The 16,190-nt window shown below is 39.2% G+C and overlaps 1 protein-coding gene across 2 annotated transcripts in view; it reads left to right on the plus strand.

The window, feature by feature from the left end:
- The first annotated feature begins 3,587 nt into the window (after nt 1-3,587).
- The window catches only part of LOC136754667 (protein FAM219A), a 43,960-nt gene continuing 31,357 nt past the window's right edge, over nt 3,588-16,190 (plus strand). Inside the window, exon 1 of one of the 2 annotated variants that reach the window (XM_066710699.1) lies at nt 3,588-3,801. In XM_066710699.1, coding sequence (XP_066566796.1) covers nt 3,742-3,801 — 60 coding nt within the window. In that variant the 5' untranslated portion in view covers nt 3,588-3,741. The remainder of the gene's footprint in view (nt 3,802-16,190) is intronic. The other variant, XM_066710698.1, reaches the window with a different exon arrangement.

A 16,190-nucleotide genomic window follows, 5' to 3' on the forward strand; every position in this document is an offset into this window, starting at 1 on the left:
CAATTTCAACAAAGAACATCTGTGTTATCATATTAGTATGCATTACTATTCTTCTTACTAGTAGTACGTTACATTAGCATAATCATTGTCTGGCGTTCGTAAAATAATTAAAAGAATACATTCATTTTCAGTTGAGAACACATTACTATAAAATCTCCACATGGGACAAATTGGCCTTTCCCAAATATTGTACTGGTCAGTCTGTGGACTCAGAAACCTTGAGTCATACAGAGGCATTGCAGACAGGTTTGATACCAGCGAACCCATAATTTGCACCCATCTACACTAATTCTGTACAAACTCCCCAGCGATGTGGTAGAAGCTGAAAGTTTGGGAACATTTAAAAATAGTCTGGATAGGATCCTTGGATCACTTAGATATTAATGGACACCAAACGAGCACGATGGGTCGAATGGTCTCCTCTCGTTTGTAAACTTTCTTATGTTCTTATTAGTATCTCATCACCTCTCAGACAAGGTACAGTGCCAACAGGTGAAGCCATTCAAGACAATGAAATTGGCTTTCAAAGAGCTGGCTTCCCCAAACACCCTTTGCACATTTTACGGATGTCACATTCCAGTCTGTAGAACACACTGAAAATGCACACATATACTACAACAGGAAACATTTCTGTAGAAAGACAAATAAAAACCTCCCCAGTCAATAAAAATAAATATCACTACTTTTCCAAGATTTTTACTAACAGTTCAATAACTCTGTCCTGTTTTGCAGAGACATCTTTAATTCTTTTAGCAGTTCAATTTCCCTGCATTCTCTTCTATCCCTCTGCCCAGCTTTCCGACAGCTTTCTCCCCTGTTTTGCTGTCGCCATGAATTGGTTTCTATGAGGGTTTTCAGCATCTTGGTCCTTTCTGTAGACTGATCTGCCTGTTCAGTCAAAACTTCCCTGCTGTATTTCCACCAGGCGTCTTGTCTTTTCTTTTTTGTGGGATGTGTTGAGGGAGGGAGGCTGGCGTGTCAGTGGCAGCAGACACAGTCAGTCCCGACGTTGATGGCAGTGGTTGGGAAGAGACTGTTGAAGGGGCAGATTGTGGCACAGACACATCTGGGAACAGGGTCTTGCTAAAATGGTTTTCGGGGTGAAGACCCCTGTGTCTTGCTGAGCAGACTATCCATTGCCTGGGAGGAGAAAAGGTGACACAATTGTCTTTCGGGCAGTTGTTATAATTATCAGTTATTTGCCTGACACCCTTATCCAAGCAAATTTGCAGGGTTATACAAATGTTAATATCATCTGTACACACACACTATACAATGCATCAGTAGAATCGTGTCCTGGATAAGGGTGTCTGCTAATAAATAAATAAATAAATAATAATAATAATAATAATAATAATAATAATGACCCACCCTCATCTGCAGCAGGCTGTCCACTCCCTGTAATAAACACACTTTATACACTTACATTTGCTTGGTGCTATGGACTACAGTTAAATCCCCATAAAGACACCCTCAGAGTTTGTGAACAGAAAATCATTTGACAGCATTAATGTACAGGTGCTTATGACATTATCACTTACATGCAATTCAAAATAAGCTCCAATTCAACAACTGCAAATAATCAACATTTTAATGACATTTATACAATGCCAGTGCTAGACAGTAGGGTATCAGATTTTGGATAATACTGTACCTCATCTATGACTTGACCTCAGTTATTCCCATATGATCTGTGAACCCACTTGCCTCATTGCAAATATTGAAGCCAGGTGGCCAGGCTCTGTCCATGACTCAAGTACATTCAAAGAGTCTACATTGTGCCAGAGATTGGAGGAAGGTGTAGGAAATAATCTTATCTGTCAGATATCATTGCTTAGATATCTGTTTTATGAAGAGATCTAACAGTGTTCATCTCACTATGATGGGAATTAGAATGGATTTAATCCTGCCCAATGAAATGACAGCTGATACACTGATTCAATTCATTCAATTCTTACTCAGCTAACTTCAGATTAACCTGCCAGGGAGCAGGTTTGAGATGCGGGACATGTCGCCCTTTAAACTTGATTCAGAGAACAGAAAATCCAGAGTTTATGCCAAGTTATCCTGAAACTTAGCCGGCTAACCTACTTATCCACGTACAAAGAATGGACCCCTGACTCCCAGCTATTCATGCAATGTAATAACTTCAACATAAGTTATGCATTTCAAACTATTTGGCTGTAGGCCTATAGAGAGAACATGAATAACAATGACAATTTTCCAATACATCTTCTATTGGCATTTGTACCATGGGGCACCTAGCCATGGCATTATTTATATTGGGCACTTCACACTGTTGTTGCCTTACTGTAAAAATAATATATACACCGATCAGCCATAACATTATGACCACCTGCCTAATATTGTGTAGGTCCCCCTTTTGCTGCCAAAACAGCCCTGACACGTCGAGGCATGGACTCCACTAGACCTCTGAAGGTGTGCTGTGGTATCTGGCACCAAGACGTTAGCAGCAGATCTTTTAAGTCCTGTAAGTTGCGAGGTGGGGCCTCCATGGATCGGACTTGTTTGTCCAGCACATCCCACAGATGCTCGATTGGATTGAGATCTGGGGAATTTGGAGGCCAAGTCAACACCTTGAACTCGTGATTCATCAGACCAGGCCACCTTCTTCCATTGCTCCGTGGTCCAGTTCTGATGCTCACGTGCCCATTGTAATCGCTTTCGGCAGTGGACAGGGGTCAGCATGGGCACCCTGACTGGTCTGCGGCTACGCAGCCCCATACGCAACAACCTGCGATGCACTGTGTGTTCTGACATCTTTCGATCAGAACCAGCATTCACTTTTTCAGCAATTTGAGCTACACTAGCTCGTCTGTTGGATCGGACCACACGGGCCAGCCTTCGCTCCCCACGTGCATCAGTGAGCCTTGGCCGCCCATTACCCTGTCACCAGTTCACTGCTTTTCCTTCCTTGGACCACTTTTGATAGGTACTGACCACTGCAGAACACCCCACAAGAGCTGCAGTTTTGGAGATGCTCTGACCCAGTCGTCTAGCCATCACAATTTGGCCCTTGTCAAAGTCGCTCAGGTCCTTATGCTTGCCCACTTGCTGCCTAATATATCCCACCCACTGACAGGTGCCATGATAACGAGATTATCAGTGTTATTCACTTCACCTGTCAGTGGTCATAATGTTATGGCTGATCGGTGTATGTTCCCATGGCATTCACTAAGCATTATTTGGATAATAATCAAATAATAAAAAGTTACATGTAATATAAATTGAGCAGCGCTGCATAATTTACCAATCAAACAACAATGGTAAACATAGTAGTAAACACCACTGGCACTTCATATTTTAAAACACATATTACAATTTATGTCAAACAGACTGTAATGCCACTGCCTTTGTTTCTAGTTTTGTGTGTGGAAAAAATATAGATTTAACAAGCAGTGTTCAAGTAGATTTGTCTTATTGTATGTGATGGTAATGCATTGATTATTATTATCATTATTATTATCCTTGACACTGGACACCGGTGAATAAGCGCAGGGGTCCGGGCAGATTTGCATAGCCCCGCCCCGCTGAATGCGCAATGAGCTGGGCTCCCGGACGCGGAAGTGGGTTGTTGAGTCACCGCTGACGGAGCGCGTAGCTGGGATGAGGCAGAAAGCAGGAGCATCCTCCACACAGCTCCACTGAGGGAATAAATACATACAAATACCGCTTCATAGCGCAACGACCGGGACACAGCACGAACAACCCGCCGCCAAAATGATGGAAGAAATAGACAGATTTCAAGTGCCAACAGTCCATTCGGAGATACAGCCTCTGGTAAGATATTTGAATTACGCTTATATTATATATATATATAATATTGTAGCATTGTATTTATTAATAATATATATATATATATATATATATATATATATACACATACATGTCTATAGGCCTATTTATTGCTCATATTTTCCTCCCGCTGTAAAACAGGGGAGCAGATTGTTATTAATTGATAAATGCAGTATATTGTGCGGGGACTGATTGAGCACAGAAATGACAACACTGTCTCCGTGGCCCTGCGGTCACAAGTGCGCTGCAGCCCGTTTGTGGGCAGATACCCGTGTACGGACGTGAGCCCGGCGGGTTTGACGGTCTGGCGGAGGATGGTGCTGTGCTGGCAGCGCTGGACAGCGGGAGGAGACCCGGCCACAGCAGCGCAGCACTGGGGCTGTGGGTCCGCAGAGCCGGCGCAGACTGCGGCTGTAGGCGGTGTCGGCCCCCGGCCCTCGGTCCGGCGCTGCGCTGAGCCGCTTGTGTTGTGGTGTCTGTAGCGGCGGAGAGGATTACTTCATCCTGCGGAGGTGCGTCTGCATACCTGCCTGCCTCCACGCCACCCCTCCGCCTTTTCCCTTGCTTTATTTTTCTGCACCAGTATCCACACTGTGCTTGGCTGCATGGCAGCTGTAAATGAGCGCAGCTCGATTAAGATCATCAATATGTCATTGTGGTCGGATGGTGTGTTTTCTCTCCCAGGACCCGTCGGCTCATATGCGTATGTGATCAGATGCATCACAGGCTTGGCTACAGACTCGGAGGCAGGTCTGGGCCTGGATTTGGGGGAAATCAAAGCCTCTTCCCCGGCAGTGTGTTCACAATGTCGCCTTGTTTTGATTTTAATTTCACATTAATGCTTTGTATGAGCCAGATCACGTGTAATATTCATATTACTAGCAATGATACTATAATTATAGTGATGTAATCTAGATTTGTTTTTCAATCACATTAGTATAACTGTAAGCCTACTTTTAATCTTATTCTTATTTTTTAACTAAACCGAATTATTATTATTTATTATTATTATAAGTGATGTTGACGTTTTATAGATTCTATTAAATGTCTTGTTAATTAAATGATAAAATCAGTTTAGAAACATTATAGAAGCTCATGTAGGTTGTACAGTAGCCCTATTCTTAATAATGCAAAAAGACAGTATACTCTTAGCATTGAGGAAATATTTGGTGTGCTACTCATCCCATGGGAAACCTAGGCATTGTGCTACTCAACACTGCAGCCACCTCATTGCCTTATTTTGTGTAGCTGTATATTGTGGGCATCATTAATAATAATAATAATAGGCTATTTAAGTTGAAACCATGAACTAGAGAGTGCTGCTGCAGAATAAGCAATTTTCTAAATAATCACATTTGAATTATTGATCTATTTACAGTTGATGTCACATTAATACATAATGGTTCATCTTTGTGTCACGTCACATTTAGCAATTTATCAGAACATAGGGCGAGACGTAGCAGGCCATATTCCTCTTCATTGTTGATTTATTATTTTATGAATCATTCATGTATTTGTAGGTGTGGTTAAAGGATAATAAATACATTACATCTATTATTGTATACTTCTTATTGTAATACCTTTCCAGTTAAACTCATCTCATGATCAATATTGAAGTGCGGCTATGTCTTTCACTCGTCATGCGATAAGTGTGTATTGCTGGCCTCTCTCGCCATATTCAAACTGAGCCATGTCTCTTAACTTCTCAGAAGCCTACTGTACAATTGAGAAACGTGAAGGAATTTGTTCTTTTTGCCGACAAAACCAGATTCCCACTTTCTTTATCCACAACGCACCAGGTTCTGGGTGCATGCTTGTTGCCGAGGGGTATTTGTCAACTCACGCCACTGTTACGTACAGAGACGAGAAGCCCCATCCTTCAGTCAGGCTCCGTGCTGGTCCACTCAGCCCAGACTGAATTGTGGCAAGGCACAACAGATGAAAATGCAAACTCACTTTAACACAGAATGGGCAGTGCTCATCCTGAACAGGAAGCAATTGACTGGATGCGTTGGCCAGTGATATCTCCTGATCCCCTTCCTAATGAGTGTGCTTAAAGCTACAGAATAGCAGCTTGTCCACTGCAGCCCAGCACTTTGCACCAGTGCTTCTGCAAGAATAGGCCCAAGTATAAAAACAATGATAATGATCAAGAGGGATATGAATTGTTTATGTTCTGTGTCTAAAGCTACTTTTAATAATAATAAAAAACAGTTCAAGTAGTTTCTATACTATGCTCTTCTTAATAAACAGAGGATGTTGTTTTCACAGGGGTCATAGAATATTTCATGTACTAAGTATATGGAAGATAACTTTTGATTCACACAAACCTAAAGTTCTGATATGAATACCTTTTAAAATCCATCTTTGTATTATTTTCATAGCTGTTTCTGAATTTACGCCCAGGTAATGTTATAAATAACATCAAAGTTAAAACCTGATTCAGTGAAAATATCTCAGCTGCCCCTTCTGTTTGTTGCTGCATATTGTCTTTCAATAATGGTATCTGTGACTCTCTGTGTTCTACCCATGCGTGCATGTGTGTAGTGTGTGTAGTGTGTGTGTGGACGAAGTGCTTATGGATAGTGAATGAATGAATAATAATACAATAATCAAGACATCTCAATATTTCCAAATGCTTTCTTTCTGTTTTATCATATTTACAATTCAGATTCTTCCTATTTGGTAACTGTTGTTGATTTTTAAAGCTAAGAAAAACCCTCTCCAAACTGTGCATTGAAACAACTTCTGATGATTGTGTCACCATTTTTAATTGTGATTGTGCATATTATTCCATCTTTGGTGTGGTTTATTTTGTAAAAACATTATAATTATTATATTTACTTTAAAATCTATGTGTCTATCTGATCCCCTAATCCCCTAGTGCAGTGTTGCTTTTTGGTTGTTTTGAGAGTGTTATTTTGAGAATTTCAGCTAGAGATGTCCATTAAAATTAAGTTTAATGATCAAGTTAGTGTTACCTTTTAAGGTTATAGTTGCATTTCCACTGAGTTAATCATGAGTGTTGATTTGAGCCTAGCTTCAAAGTTTGGTGTTGTGTAGCAAGGAGTTCGGGCTTTTGTTAGTGCTTAAAATGGAGTAAGTTATTCATGTAATACAAATATATAAGTACATAAGCAATAGTTAGGGTGAGGCCTAAACAGCTTGTAATTTGGAGCATAATATCTGTAATGGTTCAGTGAGCAGTCCCCTATCCTCACTCTGTTACCTCTTAAACTTGAGATTTGTGTTTTGTTTTTCTCCTACAACATTCTAGCCCTCTCCTGCATGCTTCCTACAGGAAATATGATACAGTAAATTGCAAGTCCCAGCGCAGTTGGGTCTGTGACAATTATACAAATGGCAAAGTCTGACCGGGACAGCTGTTTGGTTAGGAAGTGATGTAATTGTGTTCCAAATGTATCGACCCTACATCAACTTCCTTAACATCTTTCAAATTATTCACAGTGAATAAAAAGCTTCTTAAATTATTTAAAATGCAGCATAAAAATCTGTACAACTGCGCTGACTGGCAGTAATGGCGTTCGTGCTGTCTGGATCTCAGTACTTACAGAAAGGAAATCCTACACCAGGGAGAGGGCATGCATATAATTTTAATTAAGGACAGTTCACAACAAGCATATTGGTGGGAATTTGCTTGATATGAGTGAAGTGTCCTTTTCTGCTCCCATAAGTCTCATGGCAGCACATCTCTGTGACTAATTCACTGGTTCAGAAGAAGATCAGTCTGGGAAACAAGGTCAAAGCACACAGTTTAATTTGTTTTTGCTTTCACCTTGAGTATTCCAAATAAATCAACAAAACAAACCACATGAAAATAGAAAGTGGGCATGTCCTTCCAAAGATCAGAAATGAGAAGTTCTAACTTCTCAAAAATACAATCGCTTCAGAAAACATATCGGAAATCAATGAAATAAAGGAATTTATACTTGAATGATAAAAATGTAATTAACCGTGAATTAAACTACTTTAACATTCTAAATTTACATCCACATGCAGCAATTATAATAATAATAATAGCAATCATATTTTTTACACCATTTGAATTTCTTTAATAACCATTTCCAGAGTAACAGAACCATGTTTGGTTTAAAATGGGGAACTGAAAGGAATTAGTTACTGTAATTGCAAATGTTAAATGATCAAGATTACATTTCAAGTTTTGAATGATTGTTTGTCGTAGTCTGGGTGCCTGAATGTCTTCTTTCTTTGTCGCCAGGAGTGAGATCTTTTTTAGCACACCCAAAGAATATGGTGTACTGATGCTGGCTGCAGTAACAATGAATCACAATCAGTACTCCCCCGGAGAGCAATTAAGAGAAGAGGACTAATTTATCTGATTGAGCAGACCATGTTCCATATGTTTTGTTTAAAAGGGTGTTTTGTTGCAGATTAATGCTTATTAACTTGGCGGGAGGGGTTATATATAAGGAAATATATAGCAGGTGGAAAGCTATACAGTTATTTAGCCATGGCACTATATCCCTGGGAATTCCAACTGGTAATTTGATAAGAACTGGAAATATTTTAGTATTAAGCAATTTCACATATACTTCCCACAACCTATGGGTTGTTAGCCACAGATTGGATGGACCACAACATTAAACTCACAGCATATAAAGCATATATGGCAAGTTAGAAGGGAAGCTTATATCATCTGTGTTTTGTTTCATTTTCTTTTCTCAGTCTGTTTTTGCTTTGGTTGTTATTCCTCATGCTGGCTAAGCACTGCAGCAAAAATACCATCTGAAAAAATGTGTAAAGGGGGGAGGTGAGACTACATGACATTGGGAGTTTACAATGGACACACCTGACTGCATAATGCTTCGTCAGTGGACTGTATCTGGTGTTGCAGTTAATTTCAGGAGCTGCTTTTGCTAAAATAATCAAGATAATAAATAACATACAGAAACATGAAACGTATGCCTTGCAATCTGCGATTAGCAGGACAAATTGAGATGGTATAATGTTCTCCAGTAACTTGGAACAAGTATAAGGCAAAGAGTGAAATTATTCTGTGCAGATGGGTAAACGTTTCAAGTTTCTTCCATTTACATTTTGGAAAGACGCAGATTAAATACATTGAAATGTGCATACAGTATAGCTGAATAAAGAGATGTAGTTTATTTATAATCTGTCTCTGCTGGTCAGCTGATTGATTATGCAGTTCAGTCCCTTGCTGAATTTGAAAGTCAGCATATTCCCGATGGTCACTGGGGAGCGCAGCATTATAGTGTCAGTCCTGGAGTCACTATCTCACATTGTCAAAGACTTTCAAAACCCTGTTCATTTGGGAAGCCAGTGGCCAAGCAGATTCATGTGCTTCTTAATGCTGTGTCCCTTAGGAGGACAAAATGGCTGATTGATGGGTTACCTATTCAGTTTAATATTGTTTCTTATTATACTGTATGTATTTAATTTATTATGAAGTTAATTAAGTGGTTTGGACATATCTGCAACACTGGACAGTTAAGAGATTATGTCGGCAACTTCCTCATTCAGCATTCTGTCAGTTGAAGTAAAGCAGCTTAAGCCTGTAGGCTTGTAGGAAGCAGAAAGTGAAATCCAGCACTGGCATTTAAAAGCTGCAGATTTCAGAAGTACTGCAACTGAAAAAGCAGCGCATTGTTTTATGTGGAGGGTGTGTTCAGAACGTAGCTTTGATTTGCTGTACTCGAGCACTGGGGTGTTTGCTCTAGGTGTCCTTTGATTATGTGGGAAACAATGTCATGTAAAATGTTGTCAATTAGAATTGAGAAGACCTTTCTCATTATTGCTTTGAGGTGTGCTGTTGTATGTCATATCCAGTGGTTGATGGCAGTGAAATTAAACAAAGATTACATAAGCGCTATTTTATACAGAGACGAGTGAAAGACACATATTCATTATAATCTCGGTACCTTGAAATCCTGAAGGGACATTAAAAGAGTGGGAACTTTATTTTAACTATTTGTTCATTAGATTTGTTTAATGTTAAAGCAAGTCATTTAGATGCATTCATCTCCACAGGGCATAAAACCATACACAAATGTATACAACTGATAAGCATACAGATTAATTTAGATCCATGAATAGAAAAGGTACCTTAATGATAAATAAAAAAGCTACGCACAATGCACACATGGATTACAAAATAGCAGGATATTTAATTAAAACATCAATAAGGAATACCTAACATCCAACAATGTAATTAAACATGCAACACTCTTAGAGGAGGGAATATTAATAATCTTCACCTTAATTTTCTTTCACATCATTTGGTGGCTATACATGGTGAATGAGACTGGATGCTGTTCAGAGTCCAAATGTGATTTTCTGAAAGCTTTAAAAATATCTGTGGTGTTTGTTTTTAAATCCTTACTTCTGAATGCAAACTGTAAAATGTCATTATCGTTCTAAAGCAAGGAACATGCGTGGCTGTAATTTTTATTATTTTGTCACACTATTCAGAAACGCCACGTAAACATATCCAATGTGAATGTGAGGAAAGTCATGAGAACAGCAGTACATTTACACTGTTTGCATAAGATGTTCATAGTGATTGTAGGCATAGATGGAATTAACTAACGAACAATGTACATCAGCTATGGGTTTTTAGCATCGAAATTGTACTACTTTGCAAAGACCTTTTTGTCCTTGTAGGTTTAGGTTTAATGATTTGGTCATATTGTAGCACTGGGGCAGCTTTCTTCACACCATATTGCTGTATGACCCCTAGGCATTCTTCTTGCAATTTTTCCACAAAACTTTACTCTGAGCTGCCTTGGAAACTCACATCTTCATTAGTATGCTGAGCAGGGCAGTCGTAAACAAGCAACTGTGCCACTTTCGGTGTCTCTTGCAGTAACTTCTGCACTTTGTCTTCTGAATGGTCTTTTTGTTCATTGCTTAAGGGGTGTATCTTATTGAACGTTTAGTCGTTTCTAAAATATCTGTTTCGTTTACCTTTATATTATTGTTATTTCTTTGAGCTGTGGCTATACTGCTACTTTTGAGAAACCTGCTCTGCAAGCAGAAACACAGACAGATGGCTTTTATAGACAGCGTTGTGAGACCAGCAACCATAAGCTCCTACCAATTGAAAAAATGTTTATTACTTTTTTAATTGACACCCAGCACCACACACCAGCAGTCAGAGCAGTCTGAAACAACCCCATGCCAAAGTGTCCCCTACCCTGTCTATTGGTTACTCTAGAGGTTTGAATTTTGCTTAACCGCTTTCAATGCAGAATCTCTAATCTCCTGAGAGTAGAGAGACTTTACAGTATTTATATGTGGAGGATTTAACAACGTTACACACAGAAATGAGCTGCAGCTTCTCCTGTTACAGGACAATATACCAGCAGTCAGATAATTGTATTTCTTTTTTGTTTTATCTGCCACTATGCAAGTCATAGATAGTCAACGTTAACCATTGCAGTGTAGCATTCTGAAATGCGCCTGTGCTGAATTATTCATTTGACATTCTGCAGTCATGTACGCCACATTGGTCTCATTGTACTGTATGCATATCTCTTGAGCAGAAAAATAATGGACCACGAATTGGGCAGCTACAGAATTTAGGTGTCTAAAAAAAAAAAAAAAAAAGAGTCTGAAAAAGAGTGGCTTGAATAATCTCAGGAAGTGCAAAGTATGTTTTTGTCTACCCATGGACGAATGGCGTGGGCTTCCTCAGGGATCTGTGTGTGTCTTAGCGATGAATGGGGAGCTAACAGTATGTAATGCAGAGCTGTGCCAGGGTGGCAGGGCTCCAGGGACTGGCATTCACTGCAATGGCCAGAGGTTTTCAGTCTGCCTGCAAGGGCCTCCCACAGCCTGGGAAATGGGAATAGGAGAAGTCTGCTATGTTGCTAATTAATTTTATCAGTGGGGCCACACGCTCAAACTTTATACATTATAGAAAAACTGCAATGCCGTTCTCTTACCTTTTAAAACAATGATTTGATTCTAGTTTTAGACTCCACTTTCCTGTACATTGATGCATTTGTGTTTTACTAAATTAGCATGGCTCAAATGCTTCTGTAGTTGGTGCCAGTGCAAGACCAGCATGTTAAGAGTATTGATATTTCTTTGACTTTAAAATAATTAAGACCAACTGATGCATTGCGTCAATGAATATCACTACATCATGCATGTATTTACAATTGTAAATAGCAATGTTCAAAATAGGAATTCACTGAACTACTATTTGATTTAGTTTCTGTTTTCTTGTCTGTTTGGCCAGGTTTCCTTTAAATCGATCCATGCAAGCAAAGCTTTCTGATTTCTAGATCAGTGGTGACTGAACATCTGCGCTGGGCACTTTCTTTTTCTAGTTTGGCCATCTACTGTACAGTGCCTGCTTCCACACAGTATTTAATATGTACTCTTATTGTATGTCTGCTCAAACTCTAGGTCTCTGTGGCTGGCAGATTACATTTCCTGCCTCTTGCCACCTCTTTACTGGCATGTGCATTTTCTTTATTGTTATTACTACTTTTGTACAGTAGATGCTAATGGTACTACAGACCTATTTAAATACATTTTTAATCAGTGTACATCCTCTCTCCCTCTCTTATTGTATTGTATTTCAGTATAATTGACCATAGATCAGATCAGACCACCGAAGTAAGTCTAGTGTCAGAAATCCTTCTGAATGATAGAACAAAAAAAAAAAAGAGATTTTCAGTCTCTATCTGTTTTGCTAATTGAATTATCCTTAAAAAGCACACCATGTGCTCACAGGGCAATGATTCATTGATGTTTGTTTTGTTTTTTGTTTTTTTGTGGGGTGGGGGGGTTCTGAAACCTGGAAAGAGCATGTCATCTTTAGGTCTGTCTTTTGTTATGTCAGAACTTGTAGGTAAGCTGAAGCAGGTCCCTTTTTTTGAGAAGATAAGAACATAAAAGCTATTATTTGAAGTAATGGAAAGCTTTAGATGTATTGTAAAATAGACTTGGGGCATACAATTGGACTTTCTTAAGGAGACAAAGACAAGGATTTTGACTCTAAAGAAATACTGAAGAGTTAATTCACCTCCGATATAAATAATTTCTACTGGAAGCCTCATATTTTTGGCAATCTTATCTGAGAATTTCAAAGGAAGAACAAAGGTCACGGGGTGGCATTTTTTCACAAATCTTGTCGACATTATCAGCATCTAAAAAATTGTCTGTAATTGAGGTCATTTCAGCTCGTTTCTCCAGAAAGGCGGTAAATGGATAAAGGGCCTTTGTCTAGACATTATAAGGGGAAAATGTGAACTTATAAGAAGGGCATTATTCCTTTTGAAAAGCAAGCATCAGACTGTAGCACCCACTCCCCCCTACAGACAGACGCACACAAACCCCCTAATTCAGACTGTGATTGCTGCTGCGTCCATGTTTACTTCGAGACTCCAGCCTTCTTCCCTTTTGATCCTGATCTCCCTTGGCTTGGCTGACACAATAAGAAACCAAGTCATCTCTTTAACATTCAAGTTGTTTCACAAGTAATAACTCTCCAACCAGGAACCGTATGTACGACTGAGATTTGCACATATTTATGAGGGCTGGTGCAGCAACTAGTGCGTCTTTTTTTTATTAATATTGTTGGCTTGCAACCATATACATATACTTAGCATTAACTGGTTTTATGGGATGTGACACATTTTATGTCTGAAGGAATGGTGTTATTTTATGTGCCAGATAATGTCATTCATATGTATTGTCTAGTAGAGTGAGATTCCTTTAATTTATTGCAGCTGAATTTTTACACATTGTAGTGATTGGACATTAATGGCTTGGAGAAGTCATTTGCGAATGAGCTAGTCTTTTACGTAAAAAAGCATTACCGATCTTTTGTCCTGCATCGGCCTACAAAGAGACTATCAGTGCACTATTTTGATCTTCATTTGTTTTTGTAACACTGGTTCTGTTGGATTGTTAAGCTGAAGGAACCTCAAACTTAAAGTTCATCCCAGATCAGAGATGTTTCACACTGCACAACAGCTCAGCTCGTGGGAAACAAGGTGTAGGGAAGAGGATGGATTGACATGGTTGGAGACACGGCCTATAACTCCAGTTTGGGATGGGGGGTTGGGGGACTTTAGTGACCTCAAGCATGCGTTTTTATGCTGGCATGCAATTGGTAGAAGGAGCAATAAGAGCACTAACAAGGTTAACTACATTTATTGTAACCCATTTTTTCACATGCCTGTACAAAGACTGAAACACTCTTGCTGAACACAGGAGGAGCTATTTATTTGGGGACAGAAGTCTGGATAGTGGACCCTTTCTGGTTAACAATAGAACTGATTGTTTGCTATCTTTCAAGGTATTGTTTAAGCCTTCTACTTAAAGAAGAGGATCCAGGCCTTGTTTGTTTCATCCGTTTTTTTTTTTTTTTTTTACCCATACCATACTGCGTCCACTTTGCACAGTCACCAGCTCCTCGAGTCCATGCTGAGAGACTCATCATTACTGCCTTGTAGTGACTAGGAAAAACACTTCCAGTTAACCCTAAAACTCCTAGAATTCATAATAAAGTCTAACCTAGGCTCTATATTCAAGGAAAAGTAGGAAGAGGAAGAAAATAGAGGTTTGCATTATTAACCAAAGGACTATATAATTAGAACTGTAGTGGAGAGTATTATAGTCCCTGTTTTTTGTTTTTTTCGTAGGTGACGTAAGCAGTTTATGAGATGTAATCCATGTGTAAGCTCTGTTATGGCTTTGTAATTTAGGGTCCTCTTTTTGGGGTGCTCTTTAAATTGAGAATTGGGAACTTGCAATAAGCTTTTTCATTGCTTTTCCAGCTGAATCGGCAGCGTACCCGCACAGGACTCGGACACAATCGCCATTCAGAATTCAGTATATGCGGCAAATCTAAATCCGGCTCTGCTGAAGGATGTGAAGAATTGTTTAACATCTAAAACATAATTTGTTTGGATTTAAAGTCAGTTCTTGTGGGAGTCAAGCTGCTACAGTAGTGTCTGAAATGTACTTCAGTCTAAAGGTTACTTACATAAAATACAGCGGAATAAGATGAGCCATGCAGAATGGTCTGCAAAAATAAAGTTCAAGTACATATAACAAAAGATATATAATTACTTTGGCCTACTAATGCAGCCTATGGAACAAAAGAAAGAAAATAAAATCCCTTTTATTTGCCTTTGCAACAAAAAGGATTTGATCAATGTCACATTATGTATTACATAATGCACTCAGATTTGCCAAAGAGGAATTTTGCATACTGCATAAAATGTTAATGTATTAATCATGCACATGTGTTCATGCATGCAATAGGACTATAATCAGAGGAGCAAATATGTGTGTGTGTGTGTGTGTGTGTGTGTGTGTGTGTGTGTGTGTGTGTGTGCGTGTGTGTAAAAATGCTACATTCATAGAAAAATGTAGTATCTTGTTTAGGTTGACCTTTGTGTCAAGTAACAACTTTGTTTACATACATTTTGGCACTTACTAAATATGTTTTTTGTTTGCTGTTTTTGTTGTTTAGTAAGCAGGCCCTGCTCTAGGTGATCCACACAATGTAGACAGAAAGACCCTAATAAGAAGGGGTTCTTTTGACTGCCAAGTGGGAGTTTAATTTAATATAGTCCTAATGATGGTTGAGTTTGAATGTTGAAGAGATTAATCTGATTTTATAGGCTTTTATTGGCTTTAAGCTCTCAGTGGGTGTCTGTGCGCATTATCCGCACAGCAGAACCCCGTCATTGGATGTGCGCGTACACTATTTGCTGCACACACAATTGGCATGCCCTAGCCCAAAACTGAATTACTGCCAGATCACATACCCTCCTGTTAATGCCATATCTGAATAATAAAAGAAAACCACATTCATATTAATAGTGAGTCGATTACTTGTCATCTGGGAATATCAGCAGCCGTAGTGTACACATTCTGGATTGAGGAGCAAATAAAGGAAACCACTAAAACTGCAAGCAGAGTTTAAAAAGAAACGGGTAATTTGAAACCTGAAAATACATGCAATAACTCTCACGGCTACATGTAAAACTCTGACCAGATTGTTTATAGATCTGTCGCATTCACCAGAGGGAATGAGGGAATTACAGAAGATAGAGCTTTGGACGTGTAATAACTTCTGACATTTTGATTTTGATTGCTTTATTGCACACTGTACCAGTCCTTTATGCAGGGTGTCCTGTAAGTCTTGAATCAGCACGTTCGAGCACTTTCTGTGAATAAAGGCATTTGTATTTTCTTTATTATTTGTTCTATGGTTCCAGTCTCATGGGACACCCTGTACATCAATCTATAGCGTAATACACAGCATTTTCTTAATATAGACCAAGTACTTCATGATTCAAGAGGCACAGGCAGCCCTTGCACTCCATGACTCCTCCGGTGCTCTG

This window comes from Amia ocellicauda, chromosome 8 (assembly GCF_036373705.1).
Source record: "Amia ocellicauda isolate fAmiCal2 chromosome 8, fAmiCal2.hap1, whole genome shotgun sequence".
Classification (NCBI taxonomy): domain Eukaryota; kingdom Metazoa; phylum Chordata; class Actinopteri; order Amiiformes; family Amiidae; genus Amia; species Amia ocellicauda.